At 36.6% G+C, this 26235-nt stretch overlaps 1 protein-coding gene across 1 annotated transcript in view; it reads right to left on the reverse strand.

Annotated features, from left to right (window-relative positions):
- The window catches only part of LOC150085056 (rho GTPase-activating protein 11A-like), a 45205-nt gene extending 21556 nt beyond the window's left edge, over positions 1 to 23649 (reverse strand). The window contains exons 1-5 of the mRNA XM_090376449.1: positions 23536 to 23649; positions 16139 to 16230; positions 13437 to 13509; positions 11495 to 11622; positions 6028 to 6246 (exon numbers count right to left, since the gene is read on the reverse strand). Coding sequence (XP_090232575.1) covers positions 6028 to 6246; positions 11495 to 11622; positions 13437 to 13509; positions 16139 to 16230; positions 23536 to 23649 — 626 coding nt within the window. The remainder of the gene's footprint in view (positions 1 to 6027; positions 6247 to 11494; positions 11623 to 13436; positions 13510 to 16138; positions 16231 to 23535) is intronic.
- Between the last annotated feature and the right edge of the window lie 2586 nt (positions 23650 to 26235).

Below are 26235 nucleotides of genomic sequence, written 5' to 3' on the forward strand. Positions count from 1 at the left end.
TCTCTCGATCCACTTCTTCTATTCTGGGGTAGACACGGTCTGCAAGGATGGGAGCCAAGTTTATTATTAGTTCTACAATTATTCAGCAAGCACACAAAACATTCATATAAAGTCACAAAATATTGGAAATCATTCATCATTTAAAGCAGTGGTATACAACCATGGAGCTGTGTAAATATTATAAAGTTAAGAAGGAAAGGAAAATAAAAGGATTTCTGTATATAAATCAATTATTCTTGGGATAAATTTTCAAAATCAAATATAAATTTAACTAATTAAAAAATAAGTTTGATTAATTAGTCCATTGTTTCACTTTCTGCTTAGAGGGTGAACAGTTTTTCTCATATCACTGTCTTGTTTACTTTTAATTTGTTTCCATTAGGATTCATTATTACTTTTCTTTCCTGGGCCCACATTGTATCTTTTGTGCAGTATTTACTATTAGAATGCTATGCTTCTTCAGTCTTTAATGTCTCATGATATTTTGATGATATGGACAATAAACATTTGATTTCCTTGTTATTTTTTTATTTCCTACTCTGTGCTCCTGGTGTACACTTGATTTTTTGTAATATTTTGCAGTTTAAATCTACATGCTTAAGAATTCGGGCTCAAATTTTATTTACTGACTTATATTGCAGCCTGCACAGAAATTCTTATTTATTTAATTAATTCTACAAGAAGAGTAAATTGCAATAAGGTCATAGGGTTTATTTTAATGTTTCCCAAAATTTTTAAATATATAGTATAGCCTCTGTTCATATAAAATATTTGCTAAATACAGTAAATTCTGCATTTCTTTACAAGGAAGAATTTCTTAATTCATTGTATTCGGTTGTTTTGGAATTGGTGCTGTGGCAGTGAAGGCCACATGGTGTTAGTATATCGAGTGTAAATTATGCATTCTATGGTCAGTTTTACAGTCTTTTCATTCTACAAAGACTGACAAACTCTGCCATAATATCAGAAACCCAATAAAATTTCTCACAACTGTACAGATTTGAACTCGGGCATTTTCCACACCATAATATGGAAGAACAGCAATTGTAACCACCAGGAAAACTACAAGCGCAACTCAGTGTAATTTTACTTTACGTTATCAGAGAATTTTAACCCACCAGTAACAGCATTTGCAATTGTAACAAAAGGGCAATACCCTGTCTGATAAGATACAGATTTTCTATCTTTTTGAAAAATTTTATTTTCAAAATCTACTTAGAGTATACCAACGATTACAACTGACCAACAAAAAAATCTTTTTTTCATACCTCTGCAACGAAAATATACGATTGTGGAGGAAATAAACGTGCTGATTATGAAAATCACCATAAAAAGTCTCTTTCACATCTACATCAACATTTAATGTCAAAATAAAGGGATATATATATGTATAATTCAAGTTTGTAATACAAGTGTAAAAAAATATTATACGTTCTACTATATGTTTGGAGGATTGATTTACAACCCTGAGAACATGCCATGTTCAGTTAATACTTGAAACCCTTGGCACAGTCTACAAAAATCCTCACCAAAAATGCTAAGTGGACTCTCTCAAATTGTAAATTGTTGCATCGGAATTTGAACCTCAGAACCATAGGTAGAATTCTGATTATGTTTATCACAAGAAAACAGAGGCCAGAATCGATTAAGAGAATTAGCTTATATCTGTTTCTTATATCTACTTCATTGAACAAGAGAAGAAGGCGATTAAGAACCTGCATGATTACTTCCAGGAAAACACAGTGCCAATCTACCAAGTCATAAGAAAGACAAACAGCACACAACACTCTACCTCAACAAAGAGACCACATTGACACAGACAGAAAGATGGGCAAAGAAGACACTCCATGGCAGATACTACAATGACCTATCAACACTACATAGATAAGATGGCTTTCAATGCTTGGCTCACAAGTGAAAGGCTCTTCCCCAAGACTGAAGGATTCATGCTTATCATCCAACATCAGGTAATCAATACTAGGAACTACATTGTTAAAGACCCCGGAATAACAGATGACATGTGATGATTCCACCTGGCCCCAGAAACAATTCAGCACATCATCACAAGATGCAGGGTGATCACCCAGATGGATTACACTCAGAGACATGGCTAGATAATATATCAGAAGCTAGAGCAAAAATACCAGCTGATCAAAGAAAGTATCATATTACAAGTACAAGCCTCATGCTGCAGCAGACACCTGTACTGACAGACTACACCGAGACCATACCAGAATGACTGACAAGACGATTCCACACAACAGAGCAGACATAACCCTCACTGACAAGAAGGAAATGGCTAACTACCTGATTGACACAGCGGTGCACAACACCAACAACCTCCAGAAAACATATGGGAAAAAGATTAGGGTACTCACAGCTAAGAGAGGATGCCAAAGATGTGGCATATGGAACAAGTAATGCACATCCCAATCATTGTGTCAGCCACCAGCACGGTGGCAAAGAGCTTCCATAAGAACCTGGCAACAATAGGCCTCCCAAAGAACACTTACATGGAACTGCAGAAAACCACAATCCTGAATACCTGCAGGATAGTAAGAGAGTTTGACCAACAGTAACAATAATAATAGTAATCAGACACAACCAACCACCCCACGAACTTCGTACCAGTACCCATCAGGGGGCAGGAAAAATCCCATAAAGGAGAAAGGGTTTTTTAAAAAAATAATAACATACATGAGAAGCTAGTACAAAATACCAACTGATCAAAGAAAGTTTACTGTATTACAAGTACAAGCCTCAGGTCACACTGAGACTTTGCAATAATAATGGACAAAACAATCTTGCACAACAGACCAGACATAACCCTCACTGACAAGAAGGAAATGACTACCTACTTGATCAACATAGCAGCACCCAATACTAGCAACCTCCAATTGCCATGTTAACCACAGGCATGGTGCCAAAGAGCACAACAGACCAGACATAATATTCTTAAAATTCTAGCAGAAGTAAAAATTCTTAAATTTTTTTTTTTGTAAATCAAACTTTTTTGAAACCAAAACCAGATGCCCTATAATGGTCAAAAATTACTTTATTTTTTCATTAATCCAGCACCCATTAGACAGATAATGATATACTCTCTCAGCAGGATAACAATTACAGCAGTGATTAAAAATCTTTAAAATATGAATTTTGTGATCTTTTCATAGCAAAAAATTATAAAATTTTTCTTCTATACAGTGGTGAATTCCAGGATGTCTTCATGCAAAGCCTACCTTGGGTACTAGATTTCAAAGGATATCATTTTATTTTTACCAATAAAGAGAAAAACATGCAAACAAACAAGTTTGAAAATGTCACATTTCATCATCAAAAGGGAGAAGCACAAATTCTTTTGGTTCATCAACTGGTACATTAACTGAACTGGCAATAACCACAGTTTTAAATCCATGTTATTTTCTAATAAATTGAAGTAATCCAAATTTAAAGATAGTATTTATTTCACAAATGAATGGTTTGTCTTGTATTTTCTGAAATATTTTTTTCTTTTCAAATGTATTACAAGAAATACAAAAATAAAACATCATATTCATAACAACATTAGTTAATTAAAACAGGAATATGTCTCTTGTTAATTTTGTTTTAATAGTAGTAAAAAGGTTACATGCAATAAAGAGAAATATGCCTTTTTTACACAATTATTTCATATAGCACAATGAAAGGCCTTAATGCACAGAGTAACAAAAGTTCTTTTTTCTTTTTTATGAAAACCCCAAACACAAGAGGTATTAGAACCTATAGTACTTAGTACCGTGCTTGGGTTGGAGGTTGAAAAGACGAAAGAAGATATATTTGTTGACATTAGACTTGAAATTCTGTAGGCCGTAATTTTCAGAAAATACATATGAAGGAAGGTTGTTCCAGAAAACGTTAGTTGAATGAATAAACGAGGAAGATGAAAGTTGGTTCTGTGAGTTTGAAGTTGGACAGTAAATGGATGTTGGCTGGTGGCAGCACGTATTCGGACTGTTTTGAAAGAGAGAGCGGGAATTATAGAAGCCAATTCAGAAGAACAGTGCCCATGGAAGTATCTGTATAAAAGGCATGTAGCAGAAACAGTGCATCTATGAGACAGAGAGTGGAGAGACTTTGTTAGAGAGGAGTCATTAATTAACCTAACTGCCCTCTTCCTTTTTTTTTTTTTTTTGTAGTTGTTGGCGCATCGGCTTCTGTGGCCATAATGCACCTCCCAAGGTTTTTTTTGCAGTACTTTGATCCAAGCCCGAGGCGGGATTCGAACCCGCGACCTTTGGGTTGCCAGGCAGGCACTTTACCCACCCGGCTAGCCCGGTCGGCCTGCCCTCTTCTGAATGGAATCTAAAAGCCTGAGAGAGAGAAAATCCACCCTACCATGGAATATTGTTCCCACACCGACCCAGATGTGGGAACAATATTCCATTGTAGGGTGGATTTTCGATTTGTACAGAGTGAACAGCTGTTTGGAAGAAAAGTAACACCGAGAGCAAAAAAGAAAACCAAGTTTCTTAGATGCAGAGGAAGCAATATTTGTAATATGCTTGTGCCAAGAAAGTCAGGGTAATCCCAAAAGAGGTATATCATTTTGCCTAGAAATTGGAGTGTCACCAAAGATAAGCATAGAAGCAGAAGAATCCTTTTTGCGAGATATAACACAGGACTGAGTTTTAAAGTGCTAAACAACTCAAATATTTTTATACAGTCAGTCCTCGTATAGCACGATAGTTGTGTTCCTATAAACCCTCACGCAATGCAAAATCGTGCAATATAAACAACAGGCCCCATGGGAAAACAGGGTTAGGTGCCAAGCACCCAAGATTGAACACACCTTTGTAACCAAAACATTACCAAACACAATAAATAATCGTAATAAAATACGTAAGTATTTTATTACGATTATTACATAATAAAATATTGCTAATGCTTTTGCTTCTATCGTAAGCAAACTTGTTTTTTGTTTGATTTTCTATCCAAACAGATGACAGCCATTCTGTCTCTTCCAATTCTTTGTGTCTTAATCTAATGGATTTTAATTACACTTTGAGTTGTACCTGCTATGAAAGTTGTTTTTATTTTCTCTGCATTCTTTGTAATTCTCGGCATTGCCTCATTTAGGTCTGTAGCACGTGCAATATCACATGGTCTTTCATTCTGCTCAAAGCGTTTCACAATTTCATATTTTTTCTCTATCGACAGAGGCGGACTGGCCATAAGCCTTACTGGGGAAACCCCGGTAGGCTGGAGGCCGGTGTGATTTTGGCCATAAACCATAGTATGAGGCCACTATAAACTTTCCCGGGTAAGAATTTTTGACCCGGTCCACCTCTGTTTATTGATATTGCTTTTCTTTTTCTCTCTGAATCTGCAGTGTCTTCACCAGGACGCTTCCTTTTCACACATTTTAAGTATTTTACTCATTTTTAGGGAATAAAGCACAATTACAAAATGAGGAGGCACGCTTGATACACATAAACAAAGCTGCACGCATGTAGCAACTGAATAAACAACACCGTAAAGGCAGAGATTAACACCTCACATTTTACTAAAGCACATTTCTAGGGGTTACTACCATAAAACAATAAAAACAATTTCCAGTTGCGTTTCTGCTAGTGGAATCTGTTATAAAAATGGTAGTAAACTCTATCTAATTGCATTTGCGATTATACCGATAGCTGGAATTGTGTTGGTTTTTATGTTATTATGGTGAAATGTGTTTCCCCTTCACTGATATAAAAAACAAATACATTTTCAGAACCTTCTCTTCATTCCTACTGTGTTGTGTTCGGTTGGGGTGATTCTGTGTTCGACTGCCATTTCTTGTAAACACAAAGGCGAATCGTGCATAAGCAAATTCGGTTCATGTTATATAAGATATCGTTCCCCTATTTATAAATCGTATATGATCGAATTCGTGTAGTATAAACACTTGTTATACGAGGACTGACTGTATCTGTCTAAAAATGAATGGATATTCATAAAAATTTACAATTTAGATTACATATCTTTTTTGTTTTTAATTTTTTTTACCTTGATTTTTCTTTCTGATCTCCAGAGGAGGGCATTAAGTTTGGAGCCATCACTACTGACAAATTATATGCAGTCATTTTGTTGATTTCATTTTCTGCTGCAACTGCTGAAAGAAAGCACATCAAATGGCGAAGAGTATAGAGATGCTCAGGAGGTAAGAGCAAACATGCCACAAGAAGAGAAGTTAAACGCCTATCTTCAGTTTCTACTTGGTGGCACCTATAGTGCAAAAAAAAAATTATTTGAATAAAAGTGTAAACAAAATATTGAAACCGATATGTTAGTATCTGAAAAATAAATATAAGATTTAGCAATTTTTTTCTCATTAAATTTAACTCAATAATACTATAAGCAAGATAAAAATAAACTAAATACACAATGATCAGTGTTTTTTAAGTTTATTAATAAAGTGCCATCCAAATTGCAGAAGTTTAGAATATGGTCATGAAAGATATTTCCAATTTTTTTTCTAGTCAAACATACTTGTAAGAAAGATTCCACAATACTGTTATTTTTAATAATTTATAATTTATGGCTACATAAATAATCTGTAGCAGAGGTGCTCAAAGTATGGTACATGAGCCAGGTCCAGTCTTTTGATAAAGTTTTACCTAGCCTGTGAAAGGCTAGGTAAAACGATTTTGAACTTGGCAAGTGCACTATCATGATGGGGGAAGGAATATGAAAAAAAAAAAAAATAAAAAAAATATATATATATAAATAAAATAAATTCAAAAACACTAACAGCCGAGAAGTGACACAAAGTTTGCATTTGCCTATGGTGGTATATATCACCCAACTTCCTGTACTATATATCACCCAACTGTTTTTCTTCTTTCAGAAGAGATACAAGGCAATTTGAAAATTTGTTTACTAAGGGTATGAGACTAAAGAATAAGCATATCATAATTCTCAAATTCACAAAGGGATTCAGCAGCATAGATGATTTAGTAAAATGATAAGAGGAATGTGATTCTACACAATGCAACACTCTGCTCAATGCAGCACCTATCAAGATTCATGAAATGCTCAAAGCAGAGCACAGTTCCCACTGATAGCAAATAAGATATCAAGTCTGTTGACAACATATTTATGATACCAACAACAACAAACTATTTATGGGAAGGTTCTTAAATTTTGTAGGAATGCTATCAAGATGACTGGGAAGAGAAATATGCAACACTGCCCTTCTCTCTTTAATTCTTTAACCTTAAATTAATTCTTAATTTAACCCTTAAATTCTATGACTCTTTCAACTTTGCCAGTTCACTGCTTTTACTGATTTTGACAAGGAAAGGCATGTTTATTAAATGATATTAATTCAGGCATTTTATGCTATGTAAGGGTATGTCACTTTCTGATACAGTATAGCAATCAAAGCTTACAGTAGCTGATTATGCAGACTTTTCAATTGCATAGGTAAGGCAAATGCATGCTTGTTTTCACAGTGCACCACTTTTTTTTATTTGCATATTTCTCTTCCCAGTCATCTTGATAGCATTCCTACAAAATTTAAGAACCTTCCCATAAATAGTTTGTTGTTGTTGTTGTTATTTGGTTTTTAGGAGCATTAGCAACTAAGGCTATATTGCTCCAGGGATATGCGGTGGTCATTCCCTGACCTTTCCGCATCCTCCGTATCTGGTGGTCACGGGCTCGAACCCCGGTCTAATCAAGAAGCGTGTACTACGCATTGCTGCTCCTGCCCACCTGGCTACGGAGGCGCCCATAAATAGTTTTACTATAGAGATGTTGGATTTTTGAGTTCCCATTCCAGGATTATATTTTATATATGACAATCTGACCTGTAGCTCTACCAGTGATGAGGGATTTGAACATCCACTATCTTTTAAAAATCTCCCATAAAAATAAATCAAATGAACTAAGGTCTGAACTTCTTTGTAGTTACAATTCTTTTGAAGTCAACTGCTACAAAACACAGACTAAGTAAGCCAAGGTGGTGTGTACAATCAATGGAGAGTACAGAGTTAATCTGGTGATAATGTTTGCCCAATGGCAAACAACGTTCATTGTTGATTATATCTGGCATAACCGTGCATGCAATGCACGGTCATGCCAGATATTGTTCTGGGTTGGCCCATTTTGTATTGGGTAGTCAGCTCTTCAACAGTGCTGTGCCTGTTCGCCTGTATAAGTCATCGGACCCAGCGCTCACCTCTAACGTCAACCTTTTGCTGACCTTTGCAGTTTTGCCATCAGGTCATTGTTTGACCACTTTGATGCCAGTCCTGATACACTTTAACTACAGCAGCTCTCAAACACCCCACCAGTTCAGCCGTTTGGGAAATTGAGGCAAACTCGTTGAGCATCCACAATCTGTCCTTTATCAAAGTCCAATAAATCCTTCCTTTTACCCGTCACGCTCGGAATTTTACTACCTACTGAACCACTGACACCTTATCTATGCTACGTAGGTCGACTAACTGCGCACTGTCGTACCTCACGTGGTCAACAGGTCACATTCAGTTTTCACAGGGGTGCTCATAATTTAGTGATCACTCAGTGTACATCAGGCTGGTATGATCATGGCCTCTGATTTATGATCAGAGCTGAAAGACTCCCTCTCTCCATTTTCAAAACTTCTGATCATTGAAGCATGAAAATGCACTAGAGTCCTGTAAGCATTTCTTTCACTTTTGTGCACATGCAACACTATTTCCATTTGTCTTAAATTTGTCATACAGGTGACTGATGGAGGCTTCTGGGATTCCCTCATTACCATATTTCCCTGAAAATTCTTCTTTGGTGGGCTTATAATTCTGATTTGTAATGTAATTTTTTTAAAATTAACATTCTTTCTATTATTCTTGTACTTAATGACCCAAAACAGGAAGAAATGAAACATGTAAATCAGTTATATTTCTTGTTGAACATGCTGTATATTGATTATTAGGTCTATTTGCATTATAGAGCAACATAATTTATATTAGTTACATACAACTGTAATATCTGACAACATTATTATAATAATGTTGTCAGATATTACCAAAAATTCACCATGATCTCGTGAATGACTGCAGAAGGTAGTATGGTTGTGGGAGGATGAAGAGAAGCTGGATGAGAGGGAGGGATGAGGATTTGGCATTCAAGGAGAAGAACCAGGTGAGATACTTCCTTGGATAGTACCTTGGGCTAGGGAGGAAGAAGACTGTAAGCCTGCTAATGTTTCTATTTACTTGAGCTTGCCCAGAATGAAGGCATGGCCCTCACTATTCTCTTCTCTCAATTCATAAGCCTGTCAATCATGACATTACTATTTTATTTATTCATCACTGTATTATTCACTCGTCATCATATATCTATATAATTATTTGTCAAACATTATACAAGGTTTTTAAAATTAAAGTATCCCTATGTAGAGGGCTCTGGAGCAAGTTCTAAGGCTCGTACTGAAGAGAAATTTGGATAACAGGTATAATAAAGAATGTGCTCACCACTTTTATTGGAAAAAAAAAAAATAGTTACAAAATCTGTCACTATATGGTGCTGTGGCAATACAAATCACTTGAACAGCACTACAATAGTTCAATGTGTCCTCCATTTTGGTCAACAACAGTTTCCATTCGAAGAACAGCATTTTCTACAGCAGAATGTAACATGTCAATTGGAATAGCCAGCACATGACATCTAATAATAGTAGTAGTAGCAGTAGTGGCATGTGATGCAAGAAAGCAAGTGTATGAGCTTATGCAGCATCAGCCAAAAAAAACCACAACATTCCCTCCAAATGCTTGTCCAGTTCCTCCTTAAATTTATTCAACCTATCAACTTCCACAACGACAGATGGAAGTTTCGTCCAGCAATTAACCACCCGCTGGCTAAAGGCAAATTTCTGCATATCTAATCTACATCTGTCTTTTCTTAATTTGAATTTACGCCCCCTTAGGTTCGTAATCTGAACAAGTGGAAGGATCCCATCAGAATTCAGCATGCTCAACCCATTCAAGGCCTTATATACCTCAATCAGATCACCGCGCAGGTGCCTAGTCTCCAGCCACTGCAATTTGCAGAACTTAAGCCTCTCTTGGTAAGAGAATCCCTTCATTCCCCTCACCAATCTTGTTGATCTTCTCTGCACACGCTCAAGTAAATCTACATCCTTCCTAAAATGAGGCCTCCAGACCTATACTCAAGGCGTGGCCTGACCATTGCCTTATACAGAGGGATAATCACCTCCTTTTCCCTGCTAGCAAAATTCCTATATATCATTGACAAAACCCTATGACCTGCCCTGGCAGCCTGTCTGCATTGCTCAGAAAACTTCATATCTGACTGCACAATTACTCCCAGGTCTTTTTCATTTTCTACCACCTTAAGTGTAGTACCACACAGTTGGTACGTTTCTCTGGGGTTACTTCTACCCATATGCAGTACTTTGCATTTGTCAAGGTTAAACTTCAGTTGCCACTTCTTAGCCCATCTGCCCAAATTATCTAGATCCTGTTACAGTAGCACACTGCCATTACTGTCATTAACAACTCTGCCAACCTTTGTATCATCTGCAAACTTCGACATTAAGCCTGATATACCTTCATCAATATCATTGATAAATATACAAAACAACAGTGGACCCAACACCGAACCCTGTGGGACTCCACTAATAACATTAGTCCACGAAGAGCAGCACCCATTGATTACCACCCTCTGTCTTCTCCCAGCTAACCATCCTTTTATCCATTGTAGCAACTTATCCTTAATACCATTCTGCTCCAATTTGTACAATAATTGAAATAAATTATCTGAAGGACAGCATTATAATGCTGTCCTTCAGATCTGCCAGAGTTTGACATCCTTCTGTGCCTTATGTGCTGCTGATGCCGGAATTCTCTGATAGCCACAGCTGCATTGTTGCAGTTCTGATAGTACAGCTTCACTAATAGCTTTTCCTGCAATGTTGTTCGCATTGCTGCTGTAGTGCAGGCCAACATCTACTGTACGATTTTGAAGAGACTGCTTTGCTTTTATACAGTACAGTAGAGCTGAGTAATGGCACTGTGGCAATAACTTACGATTATGCAAATAACGTAAGTTATTTGCATAATCATAACTAAGATAGTTACGCGCCATAAGTGACACAGCACCATACAATGACAAATTTTGTAACTAATTTTTTTTTCCAATAAAAATGGCGAGCGCATTCTTTATTGTACCCGTTATCCAAATTTCTCTTCAGTGCCTTAGAATTTGCTCCAGAGCCCTCTATATAGGGATACTTTCGTTTTAACAACCCTGTATTTAGTCTTGTAATGTTATTCAGCATTACCTTTGTAAGCTTTCAGGAAGGAGCAGTAGTTGCTGTTCAGTAAATTTAGTTAAAACTTCATGAAGTGAAGTAGTAACTAAATGAGCCATTCAAAGATTTGAAATAATTTTAGCAATTTCTTTTTTTTTTAGCAGACAAAACATGACTTAATTACATAATAGGCCAATAAAAGTGGAAACTTACCTAATGAATATATTCTGTAAGTGATGAGGAATCAGAGGTTCTGGTAATTCTCGAAGCCACTGTTTCAGTAGTGATGCTACATCATTTGGCTGCGTATTTTCGAGAGTTCCTCCCTGTTCCAAATGATTCTGTGAAGACAAAATGGACTTTCAAAGAAAATGCCTATGATTATGACTACCTACATCCATAAGATTTATACCGATATGGCTAAGCCAATACATATGCACTGGGAAGGGAGGAGGGTTCTAATACACAATATAATTCATGCAGAAATGTTCAAATACTTTTGGTCATAAAGTGTATATCACAATTCTCACTGAGATACAATTTTTGTGCTTTTCAGTTTATTCCAGCTGAAAATTGATCCATATTAAAAATTTATGGTTTTCAATTTATAAAGGTTAAAGTATGCTATTCAATGTGGATTACAATTATGCAACTAATAATGAGTATGATCAGCAGGATGGCAATGTTGGGTCACTGGAATTAGAGATCATTCATAAATTATGAAACTCAGGTAGAGAGGCAGGAACTGAAGCAAAATGTTAATGCATTATGGGTGAGGGAGTCACAAAATATTATGCAACTAGTTTTTCACAAAAGTGCCACAAACCTGAATTAGAGTATTTCACCATAATGGAAAGAAGAAAAAGTAATTATTACAAAATTTTACTTGGGGGGGGGGGGGCTTGAGTAGTATAGAAAAAAAAAAACCCTGAATTGGGAATAGTTTCTTAGTAATTTTTAACAACAGCAAAAGTGCACTAATGATTCCTTTCACTGATATGAAAAACTTTTCTGTAATTATCTCTTCTTGCTGGCTGATAACTTGACAATACCTATGAGCATGTGGTAGGAAGCCAAAATCTGTAAAACCTGATTATTCACTGATCTTTTCCACTAGTAAACAACAGATAATCAATCTGTTGATATAATGCCTCCACTCATCACAAATGGAAAAATACAAGTAAATAAAATGAAACATTAAAAAGGGAAGAGAGGACTGAAAGAATGCAAAAATAAAATGAATTAAAATGCAGTCTGACTACCTATCTCTCTAGTAGACTGGTGGCTAATTATCTGAAAACAGATTTATTTTATTCAAGCATAAAACAACAACTTTTATTAGCCCCCTTCCAATTATTTACTATTATGGTCTCAGAAATAAATTCCATAAAGTCAAGCCTCTTTATTATATGCATGACAGCCAGCAGGCTTTCAATTGTTGTATGTAATCACTGTGGCCTTAATACTCATGATAAAACAAATTTCAGTGATACTTTTAAACAAAAAGCACATCACTGAAAGGATATCCAACTGTCCATTTAAAATATAAGATGCCACTATGATAGCCTGTTTCAGGATTTACTCTTCATTTCTTGGATGGCAGTGATCTCAATTAACCCATCTTTGATATTGAAGTAGTTCAGCAAAGTGTCATATTGTGTAACTTGCAAGTATTTAACATACCAGAAGTATATGGCTTTAAAAATAAATTCAATAAATTGAGGACCATCTTGCCTTCTGAATGTATGAAAGCCAGCAAACTTTTATTTGTCATAAGAAAATGTTCAGACCTCAGCAATCTAGAAACACAGTGCCTGCTCATAGCAGCCTAAAATCTGCTGGCTGCCAAATACAGAAAGACGGTCCTCAATTTACCAAAAAACTGTAAATTAAAAAACAAAACTTAATAAAGACATATCAAGACACAGCAACTAAATATCAGTGTTTTCAATTTAAAAGCAAAAATTATTAAAGACACGCAAAATTACAGAGCTATCAAGGAAAATAAAATTGAAAACAAATGTTCATTTATACAAAATAAATGACAGGTTTCACTAAAATTTTAATAACTTTTCTTTCTATATATAAAAATTTTGAATTCATACTAAATTAATTTTAAAAAACTACACACCCGAAGTTCTCTCTGGCGGCTTACAGATCCAGTTTTACGAAACAGACCTTCACAGTGAAGGCAGTTTAAGAGGTACTCAGAAGTTAGAGAAATAAAACTGAAAAGAAAAAGTCCAATTATATTCATAATAATAATTTAAAAGTAATTTTACTTTATACAATGTATGCAACAATTTCATTTCAAACAATGCAAGAACTTGAATTGAATTTTTACACAATTTGAGGCTTTCTGCCCTAAAATATTATTAGTCTACGAAGTAGACTAATAATATTTTAGGGCAGAAAAAACTTTGACATCTCTCACAGTGTGCAAATAAGTCACAACTGGGTTGTCACCACTTATACCTCTGGGTACTTACCTGCTCACTGATGAGAAGTCAAATAGCTTCGAAACAGTGCTGTACAAATGGTGGTAAAGTAAAAGTAAACTGCAACCATTATTAATCCACTGCAGGATGGAAGTCTCCTCAATGGTTCATGTTGAGGAAAATGGCCCATAATCTGCCACACTGGCCCACCCTGTGTGAGTTGACAGATCGGCTGTATTTAGCAGTCAGCAGCTAGAACTCCGGTCTAATCAAAGAGTGTGTGTGCTATTGCACTCCCGCTTCTGACCACTCGGCTACAGACGAGTGGTGGTACTCAACTGAAAATAAGTAACAGTAGTCTTCCCTAACAGGAAAGCATTACTTATTTGAAGTATAAGAAGGGCAACTTGTTCTGAAGGACTTCACAATAAGATAGAACAATAATGATGCCAATGTACAAACTTTGTTTTGTCTAAAAAATTCAACTATGTAATAATCATGTAAATGCACTAACCAATGTTATGGTTTGAATTTTAAATAGTTTGAAGCTTTCTGTACTAAAATATTATTAGTTAAGTTAATTAATTGATATAAATTATGTATCATGGATGCTTACACCATAACTAAGCTTAAATTAGAAGACGGCCACGTGCAGAATGCCAGACACCACATGGAATTTTCAGGAGTCTGCAACACAAAGCACAATCTAAACAATCAAAAGTACGCTCCTCTGTTCTCGTGATCATTCCAGCAATTATTCTATCTGCATGTACACTTTCTGAAAATGATGAAGAGCTTCAAAAAAGAGTAGTCCTATTCCTGCCAGTGCAGGCTTAATTACAGGATTTATTTTTCCTCACTTATGTCTTTTGTTCCATTTTAGATGTTTTAATTTTTCATACTTATCTGGAATCAATTTCAGAATAAGTAATGCCTTTTTAATAGTTATCCAGTCTTTGATTCACTTCATCCTGCAATTTTCTTATTCAGTTTATTATACTGAGTGGTAACTGGCCGACAGAGTGAGAAAAGAATTAAATTTATTAAACAATGCTTCTCTGCCACACCAGCAGCAAGTACATAGCTATATTAGGCAGCAAAGAAAATAATTCAAAATATTATTATTTTTTTACAGTTTTTCCTTATATGAAATTTATAGTACTTGCTTAAGCCCATATGAATTAAAAAAAAAAAAAAAACAACATTTAACAGATTACATGGCTCTTAAAAATAAGCAATGGAAAGTAATCTATTACTATAATTTGAAAACTACTGCAATTTTAGTGCCATAGGTTTTAATACCAATAGACTATGATCACTGCTTCATATAATTCTCATATCTGTAATAAAAAGAGACATTACACAATAGACAGTTTCATTCCTGCACCCCTATTTGTGGCAGGTGCTGAATCCAAATCTATTTCATTGAGTGCAATATCAACAGTACACAATTCATTAAAAAAAAAAAAAAAAAAAAAACATGATAAAATTGATTTTGGTCAGATTCCTTAATTCTTATGAAGCTAAATTCAAACTTCTGGTCTTCTAAATTTGGAATAAGATTGGGTAGTAAGTACATCTCATCAAAAAATATGCAAACTAATCTTGTGTTCATTCCTCTTTACAACAGCATTTTTCACAAGACAGATTTATCCCAATTCATGGTGCAAGGAAGCCCGAGGCTTTTGCTGCACCAGTCGAAAAAAAATTGAGTTACCCCTGGGGGGGGGGAGAGAGAGAGAGAGAGAGAGAGAGAGAGAGAGAGAGAGAGAGAGAGAGAGAGAGAGAGAGAGAGAGCGCAATAGTCAGTAGTAGAAGGGAATCACCAAGATGATATCCAGTTCAGGACCCTGGGTGTGCCAAGCCCATACTCACCAGATGTGAGCCCCTGGGAGTTTTTTATTGCCACAAAAAAAATTAATGGCTGGAAAAAAATATCAAAATTGATGTGTTTGTTTGCCTTTGGTAAGCTTATAAGTCACACAAACTATACATCAGAGAAAAAGATATTGGACATTATATGAACCCATGAGAGCAAAGTCCTTCATGCCCTACACAGTTACACATTTTTGGCAGTTAATAATTTGATAAGTTGCTGTTAATCCACCATTAACAGCTTATTAACTAAACATGCACAATTAAAAAGTAATAAAACAATTTTCATAACTATAAATTGAGTTTTCAAAAGGAACCTGACTGAGTATCACACAAAATGTTAATGACACGCCTGGCATCATTGTTGGTCAGAGCAATGGTTTTCACATATGGCCTTAATTCAGTTGCTTCTTAGTGTCCTTCTTGGGCAGCATTTTACATAATTAGCCATTTGCATAGAGAACTGTTATGTTGGGGAGAAGTATTTGGCAAGCAACACATTAATTTAATCAGCATTAAAATCTAGAATTCACAAAAGACCTACCTAGGTATGCATTCTCCATTTGCTGTAACCCAGTCTTGATCTAATAGATTTACACCAAAGAACTGCTTTGTAGTATGATGGTTATTATGATCCTAGGAACAAACAACAAACAAAAGTTAAAGTGCTACTTTTTTGACATAGAAAAATGCTCTGTTTATATTCCAGCATGACCACACAAGTCAGGAACTTAAACTAATCATTTTGACATGAATATAATCATTAAACTGTACTTAAGAGTCACACTGCTGCTCATCAAGCTTTGTATTTAACTGATTTGCAACAAAGAATATTGATTTTACTTGAACTACAGTTACAAATGTGTGTGCTACTATACTATGATGCTGACCACTGAGCTATATCTTAAGATGAGATCAGCCAGTACATAATAACCACCCTTTCTCTGATGATGGTGCAAATTATGTGGTGATGACTGAAGGAGAATTGTACTTATTATTATTATTAGCTATATGGTGCAAAGAAACCTGAGGCTTATACTGCACCAGCCAAAAAAAAAAAAAAAAAAAAAAATTCCCCGAGTACTCCAGGACATCTGGCAAAGGAATGCTAAAACTTCATTGTTACCACAGCACTCAGATAGGCCATATACTTTTTATTTATTTATTATGTGGTTTTAAACATGCAGCATGCACCACTTTAACTTGTAACTACATGTTGACATGTATGCATCATGGAATTTTTAATCCACTTAGATGAAAAATCACCTGACTTTAAGAACAATTTTTTTCCCAGTTTTACAAAAGAAAATTGGATATTTTTGTCAAGCAACCTTTGCCAGTGGTTGGCTAATTCAGCCATAGAGAGAGAATATGTCTCTGCCTTCCTCAATCTACATTGGCTTAATCTCAATTTCTGAATTCAATTCACAAGGTGCTAACTTTTGACTGTTTGCAGAAATTGTAGAGCACATCTGCTTGTGTGGTGTTCGAAAAATGCCATTTTACTGCTTCTTTTATTAAAAGGAAAATGGCGTTTTATTAATTAGAATTTGTATAATTTATCCTACTTTTTTGTTATTTGAGATTTCTTGGAGCTTTATGCATTTTTGCTCATCTTTTATTATACACCTGTTGCTGAATTTCTGGTTTTCATATTAAAACTGCACAAAAGTAAACAAAAGTCAGATTATAATATGCTGTTGATCAGACATCCTACTCATAATTTATGCAGTTGGTGCAGATATATTATACATAGTTCGTATCTCCACTGGATGAGTGCAGTACAAATTATGAGTGGTGTTTGTATACTCCAGCTAACTAGGGGGGGGGGGGGAACACCCCCACTTGTATGGCATCTGTCAGGTGCCAAAACAAACAGCCTCTTGTAACTCAAGTAAATCAAAATGGAAATAGAAAATATTATACTGCCATTTAAAGAATATTGATGGGGATATAATTTTATTACCCCAAAAAAAAAAAAAAAAAAAAATTGCCTCTGTCAAACACACAACACAAGCATCCAAGGGTTAAATACCCACGTGAAATTCCGCATGTATTATCATTGGCTTGGCTGTAATCACGGCCAAGCCAGCAATAATACTTTTCACTTGCACCCAAGAATTATGTAGCATATGTGGATGCAGCATGTATTAGTAGAACAAAGAAAATTTTCAAAATAAGTTTCATTATAAGCTAAAGCCACTCGCATACGAAGTGAAAAAAAAAGGGGGCACTGATCTCCAGACCATGGGCACCCGAATGTTGCGGGCATGGCCGAAGAACAGAGTGATTGTCTGGTCAAGCTCTGTGATTGGCTGATTACCAGGAATGCATAATTTACCTCATTTTGCCTTTCTGATTGTTTGATTGGATGCAAATTCACTTCTGATTTTAGTGGGAAACGAAAAATTATCATTTGCTTTGTTTAAATCATTATTGTGCTCTTGGTTATTGTTTAGTCGTCATTTTTGTGTTTCTTTTATTTGTTATTCTGTGTTCAATCCTAATGGAATAGGATTGAACATGGAATCTATGTTCTGAGTCTTCAGTGTGGGTTTTTGATGAAATGGGCTGTGCGAAAGGAGATTACGAATGGTTTTGAGTGGGTCTGCAGAAAGAAAGGTGCCAATTCTGAATGGAGTTCATGAAGCGTACCAGCCAGAACTGATGAGGTGAGTTTTTTGTATTCAAATTGTTTTTCTCAGTTATTGTACGAGTTGTTGATATCAGGTTCTCTTGATATAGTAGTGGGGGCAGCAGCCACTGCTTTTGTGGGGGTCTAGGGGTGGCAGCCCCAGAGAGAAAAAAAGTAGAAAAAAAGCAGCATTTCTGTTGATGTGCACGAGCAATTCTCATTGTTAAAGCACGAGAAATAGTCCAGTAACGTTCGGGTGAGAACTATCTGTGTCTGGTGTTATTTTTGTTACTTGTTTAAAGTTTCTATTCACCTATTTTTTGTTCCATATTGCCGCTTCTTTTTCTTCATTTCAACTTCGACATATTGTGATGCTATGTGGCATCCACTAGTAACTTGCAAGCAAGGAGGAGAGGGGGAAAAGCAGCGAGTGGGAGGTGGCTTCACCAGCCAATCACTTCCTTCTTCCTCTGTTGGAGGTGTATGGAGGTGCACCCACGTTCTGGAGTATAACCAAAAGTGGAAGTAAATATAGTTAATTTCATAGATTTCTGATTTAATAGGATGTTTTCAATAATTTTCAACTTTTTATAATCACATTTAACCTTACTATGACAAAGAAATATTAAAAATACCTTAGTGAACCACATATTTCTTGAAAACTCAGTCCAAATTTTTATGAGCACAGATGTTCCTAAGTCTTACCAACAGTAATTTATTCAGTTCATTGGCATATTTCCAACTTTTGAATTATTGATGTGCCACCAAAAATATAAACTAGACAAAGCATTTGTATTTATTTATTTTTTTTTGTTTAATTTTTTAAATTAAACACACAAGTCTCAGATATTAGCATTAGCATTAGCAGAGGCATATGATGCAAGAAAGCAAGCTTATTCAGCATCAGCCAAAAAAAAAAAAAAAACCCACTCCCATTTCACCCCTCCGTTCGTTCGAAATACCTGTCCAGTCGAGCTTTAAATTTGTTTAGGCTATCAACTTCAACAACAAGTGATGGAAGTCGGTTCCACCAACCAACCACCCGCTGGCCAAAGGCAAATTTCCGCACATCTATCTGACATCCGTCCTTCCTCAATTTGAATTTATGCCCTCTGAGGTGATTATTCTGAGAAAGATGAAGAATCCCATTGGCATTGAGCATGCTCAAACCATTCAAAGCCTTATACACCTCTATCAGATCACCTCGCCGGTGCCTAGTCTCCAAACTCTGTAATTTGCAAAACTTAAGCCTTTCTTCGTAAGAGCAACCCTTTGTTCCATTTACTAATCTTGTTGCCCTTCTCTGTACCCGTTCCAGCAGCTCTACATCCTTCTTGAAATGAGGCCTCCAGACCTGTATACAGTACTCAAGATGTGGCCTTACCATTGCCTTATACAAGGGAATAATCACCTCCTTATCCCTGCTAGAAAAATTCCTGTATATCATTGACAAGACACCATGAGCTACTCTTGAAGCTCGTCTGCACTGCTCAGAGAACTTCATATCTGCCTGCACAATTACCCCCAGGTCCTTTTCATTCTCCACCACTGTCAGTGTAGTACCGCAGAGTTGATACGTTGCTCTGGGGTTACTGTTTCCCATATGCAGCACTTTACATTTGTCGATGTTAAACCTCATTTGCCACCTCTCAGCCCATCTGTTCAACCTTTCCAGATCCTGTTGCAGCAGCATAGCGTCAGTATTGTCCTTAACGACCCTGCCAACCTTTGTATCATCTGCAAACTTGGACATTAAACTTGATATCCCATCATCAATATCATTCATAAACACCGAAAACAACAACGGACCCAACACTGAACCTTGAGGAACTCCACTAATAACATTAGTCCATGTTGAGCAGTGTCCATTGATTACCACTCTCTGTCTTCTGCCACTCAACCATCCCCTTATCCATAGCAGCAATTTGCCTCCAATGCCACACTGCTCCAATTTGTGTAGCAGTCTTCCATGTGCAACAGTATCAAAAGCCTTTCTAAGATCCAAATATATAATATCAAAGTTATTCCCTGCATCCAGTTCTTTTGTGACTACATCATAGTATCCAATAAAATTGGTCAGGCAAGACCTGCCCTTAACAAAACCATGCTGCGTCTGAGCTATAACTGAATTCTTGTCTAGATGATCCTGCAGTGCTTCTTTAACCAGTGCCTCCATTAATTTACCTGGAACAGAAGTTAAACTAACAGGTCTATAATTACTTGTGTCAGCCTTTGATCCTCCTTTGTGAATTGGGGTTACATTTGCACATCTCCAGTCTATGGGTACCTCCCCTGAGTCCAAAGGAGTTCTCATAATTATGGCTAGGGGTTTGCATACTTCCTTTGCTGCCTCCTTTAATATAACTGGATAGATCCCATCCACCCCAGGTGCCTTTTTTATGTTTATCCTCAACAATCTCTCCTCCACTTTCCTCTCAGTTATTACAAAATCATCCAGCTCACTGCCAATGTTTACTTTACCTACATCATTCTCCTTCCTGAATAACTCCTCATGCGTGAATGTAGATGCAAAATACTCGTTTAGATTGTTAGCCACCTGAGCAGGATCCTCAACTGTTCAACCATCAATATCCAGTGGACCAATCTGATTCATCCCTTTCCTTTTCGAGTTCAAGTATGTAAAGAACTCTTTTCTGCTTTTCTTTGCATCCTTTGCCAAGGATTTTTCATAGTCTGCCTTTGCCTGCCTAATCTCCTTTGTGACTTGGTTACAGACCAACTTATATCTATCATAGGCTTCCATGTCACCCATTAATTTGTATGTATCCCATGCATTTTTCTTCTCTGCCACATGTCTCATTAGTTCATCTGACAACCATTTAGGCCTAAACCTTGAACAATATTTCTTAGTTGGTATGTAAAGCCTGGTAGCCTCCAAGATTAGTTCCTTGAATGCTTCCCATTTTGAGTTTGCTGTTGGTAACATCATCAGTTGGTCCCACTGTATAGAATTTAAATACTGTCTCAGACCATCATAGTCGCCTTTACGAAAACAAAAACCCTTCCCTTTACCTCTGATGGTAGTTACCTCCTTGAGTAAATCCCACTTCAACACACTGTGATCACTGCCACCTAGTGGTTCATTTATCTGCAGGTTCTTAATGCATGAAGAATCACTACTGATAATCAGATCAAGAGTATTGCTCCCTCTTGTTGCCTCACGAACATGCTGATGTAGAAAACAATCATCCAATAAATCCACAAAAGCCTTGCTAGTGTGCGAGTGACCAACCCACAAATTCCAGTCAATATCTGGGAAATTAAAGTCCCCCATTATAAGACTCTCTGATTTACTGGCCCACTCTATTTCCCTGTACAATATCTTATTATACTCATCAGAGTCATTAGGCCTATAGCACACTCCTACTCTCAATTTTGATTTCCCTATGCTTATGTCACACCAAACTGACTCGACACTGCCCTGTCCATCGATGTCGACTGGCTTCACTTCCTTGGACTTTATGTGTTTCTTAATTAATAGCATAACCCCTCCTCCCCTCCTGTCCTGTCTATCCTTTCTATACACATTGTATTCCCCAAATTCCAGTTCCGCATTACTTATATCTGTGTGACACCACGTCTCTGATATCCCAACAATATCTGCCTTTGATGTTTTGAGCAATACCTCAAATTCATCAAATTTATTTACCAAACTCCTAGCATTGGTGTACACGCAGGTATACATGCACCTGTTTCTATTCTTAGCTACTCTAACACAACCCATGTGTTTACTTGTACCGCAATGACTACCAGCAGTCTCTGAAATATCCTGCATCTTGTTTTTCAGACTTCTGCTCATTTCAATAGAAGCAGTGCAAGAAAACACTTCCACCTCTGCCACTGGCTACTGTTAATCTATTAGTCCTTGTATCCCCCCAACTAGCAGTTTTCCGACCCACCTAACACTGCCTCGACAGCATCAGCAAAAATTCTTGCACCCTTTCTATTTAAGTGTATCCCATCCCTGTAGAAGCAATCTCTCCTGTTAACAAGTACAGTCCAGGCTGAAAAAAATTCTACCCCTTGAGCCTTGCACAATCCCTCCAGGGCCGAATTGATCGACAAGGCTCTCATCATATACTCCCTCCTATCGTGTCTGGGCAGAATTGCAGACACTTTCAAGTTCAACCCTAATTCACGGCTTTTTTTCAACAGTGACCTGTACTTGCTAAGTAATTCCGCCGGTCTCCTACTCTTAATATCATTAGTGCCAACGTGTACAACTATATCACCTTTTGTGCCCTTAAAAGATGATATCCGCTCTACAACGTCATCAACCTTTGCCCCTGGCAGACATACCCTGGTCCTATTCCACCTATCCTTTTTACAAAGTATGTTCCCCATTTCCCTGACAATAGAGTCACCAACTACTACTAGTTCCTGTGGGACCAGCGCATTCTGCCTAGGGGGCTGCTTCTGTGTTGCCTGATGACCAAGTGCAAGCTCTGGCGTTGATGTGGGCAGCTGAGAACTTGATGGGCCCCTCAATTTATTTCCTTCGAGGGCATCCACCCTGTCCTTCAAGCTCTCATAAAGGCCCTTGAAGCAATTCTGTAGACTTTTTAAATGGTTTAATGAAATTTTAGACTAAACAATCAATCAATTTGATCAATGCTAATGACATTTTTCTGTTTCAGGGAAATTGTCAATTATGGGATGCCTGCCAGAAGTCTATACTACTGCTACTTCAGTTTTACCAATCAAAATACTCCAATTTTACCATTTCTGATTGAGTTGTTTACTTAAATCTGTGAACTTAAACATATGAGTATTATCATGTTGGAAAGTTATGCAAGCATTACATACACAACATGCTACAGAGATAATCACCTTTGTTTATTTATCATAAAAGATGTGTAGTAATAACTATTTCCTGAAATATGGGGACAAAAAGAGGTTGTAGAGCCCAAATTCATACATCTTTACATAAGATACACAATCAAATATTAACACAGCCTCAAGGATCATATTTATCAGATAAATATGAGTGGTGTTGATGTTGAAAAAGGGTAATAAAATGCTATGTATGTAACCACAGATTTGCATCTCCCGTTACCCAGAATGAATTAATCTTAGGGCTGATGCCACACACCCACAAAACAAATTAAGTAATTAATTTCCCTCAGTTTATCATGCTGATATCTCTAAGTTTATCATATTTAAGAAAAGTAAAATGATCTGTTAACAGCAAATATTGTATTATAAAATGGGGGAGGTTACACCTTCCCCATGATACCTAAATTACACATAATTTTGAATTAGTAGTCCAGAGAGAATTTACTCACATGTTTGACATGCCTTCCGATCTTCACTTTCCTTACTTTGGGCACTTTAACTCCCAACTCTTTCAATTCTTTCAAAAATACACCTGGAAGGTTTTCTTTGTCTTCTAATTCCATTTTCAAAGCTGTTTTTAATTACACACTATAAAAACACCAGTAATACAAAAAAGGTAGAGATGAAAAAAAAAAAAGAAACAAGTAGGATTAATCAAATTAACGAATTAAATTTTAAACTCATGATTTATAAAGAAAAACTCTGTCGACTTTATAAAAACGTATGAAAATAAATAATACAAATTTATACATTTTCCAAAATAAACGCAAATCACATCAATACAGGAAACGAAGAAGCGTTTGCCGCTGAACTTTTAAACGACATTAAGCATAAATATGAAAAGCTGATTGGCTATATGTTTGAAGCGCCCTCTCTGAGGAGAAAGTTCTCATAGACAATTTTACGTGTCTTATAATCACTTATTAGTAAAAAAAGACATTAATCCGTGTTAGAAGCACAGATCCCATGACATGAAAAAAAAAAAAAAGGAATCGGAAAAGTTCCTCTAGTGTTTCTCTACTTCACCCTTCATATGCAGGACCTTTCAATAGTATCTGGGGACCCAGGTGCATGATTAGTTTTGGATCCCTTTGGATAAAGTGTATTGAAAAAATTTAAGGAATATTTAAAGGGACCTTTCGCACAGCACTGTTTTGAATGCACATGTGTATGCTGACACCCGAAGGAACTGTTCCCTGCAGAGTGTCTGCACCCACTTTGTCCAGAGTTCCTACATTTCTCTTATGGTGTGGAGTACGTTAATTTGCCATAGTTGTGACCTTCGTCCCTGTCGCCAACAATCTGATTTACTTCAGCTACGCAATCACCTACACTCTGCCTTTGTGTGGGTGATTGAGAGGAATATTTTTATGGGCTTTTCACAACATGGCTGAATTAATAAGCCTCAGGCGAGGATTGCAAAGTTGCCTTTCACCGAAAAATTAGTTTTTCATCCAGCAAAATAGGGAAACCGATCAGAGAACACAAGCAATTTACAGAGATTTCACACATGGGTAGATGAGGGATTTCTTGGGTGACTGTAATACGACAGATTTTAATACTTATATTCATTTCTATAAGAATTTTAATCTCCTCTTATATTATATGTGTTACTCGTTAATAGATGTAAACATGCTTCTTTGCAATATAAATTATAAATTTATAGTCTTTTGATTCGTTGACAATTCGATATATTATTATATTTCAGCCTAACATAAATTACAGGCTTGGTGTTCCATACGGAATTTAGACCCTATTTTAGTTGGCTCACTGGCAGGGGTGTTAAGAGCCAGCATGGACCCTGTGGAAAACATCTTCACCAGAATGGCCAAAGTTACCTTGCAGAGGTTCTGACAAGACCGCGACCAGGGAAGCTGAAGTCCCTGCTCCGGCTATCTCCCATCGCCAGTCCCATTTCTAAGATCCATTAGCCATAGCCATTCCAGTCACCTGACGTTAATGCTCTAGAATATTTCGGAGAGAGTCTGGAACAGAGCTTCTATAATCTCTTTAAGTACAGAAATTTTTGACACTGTACCATTATCCTTTCATAATCGGGCCACGAATTTCTCAAAATCCGCTCGTAAGTTTTTGAAATTGCCAAAATTTCCATTTTGTTTAATACTTTCCACATATTCAAAGCTTTAATCTTTCAGGATTTTTTACTTTAGAGAGAGCAGACAAAAATTTTGCAGGGAACTACATTAGATGGTGGAGCCAGCATTACTTGTGGAATACTCTTTAGCTAGAATCTACTGCATGGACGTGAGCAGTCGTAAAATGATGCTGGCTGAGAGATGTGCTTCGACTACTTTATCAGTAGCCGATGAACATCTCATTGCCAAATCTCCAGGTAAAAATTGCAGTAATTTTCTGCTATTTTGCTATAAATTACGCGCTTCGACTACCCAGTCATTGTTTTTACTTGATGATGCATTCACAATACGTGGTGCTTTCGGTATTCATCTTCTCAAAATACTGTTGTTGCTTTTTTTTTTTTTTTTTTTTTTCAAAATTGTGGCCTTGTTAACCGGTCTTGAGTTGTTTATTGTTGTTGCTGTAATTGGGTTTTAGGAGTATCAATGATTAACAGCATATTGCTCTTTATATACTGTCTGCAAATTGCATGTATATTCTTTCTTTTTGCTAAACAAAAAACCCAAGTTTTTTGTGACTGTATATCACACACTATCCCCGCCTGAGCCCGAATAACTCGGCCACATTGTGAAAAAAACCCATAAAAATTCCTCATATCATCGACGGGATTCAAACTTAAGTCTTTTCCACCTGGTGTGGGGAGGACTTTCCTGAAAGACTCCGGGAAAAGAATCCGGAGACTTTCAGGAAAGAAAGTACACTGCCCTACCATTAACATCCGGACACCTGCATTTAAAAAAAAAAAGTTTTTATAATGTCATTTAATATTTTGTGCTGAAACCTTTTGCTTTTATGACGGCCTTCAATCTTCGGGGCATACTCTCCACTAGCTTTTTATAAATATCAGGTGATATGTTCCTCCACTCGGCCTTTACTGTTTTTAGTAACTGTATTCAAATTTATGAGATAACTTTACATTAGGAATACCCTCAGGTATGACGTCATGCGCAGTGCCCTCCCCCCGTATGTCGCTATATGAGGGCAGTGCCTTC

This window comes from Mastigoproctus giganteus, chromosome 6 (genome assembly GCF_048544385.1).
Source record: "Mastigoproctus giganteus isolate SK-2022 chromosome 6, ASM4854438v1, whole genome shotgun sequence".
NCBI classification, from domain to species: domain Eukaryota; kingdom Metazoa; phylum Arthropoda; class Arachnida; order Uropygi; family Thelyphonidae; genus Mastigoproctus; species Mastigoproctus giganteus.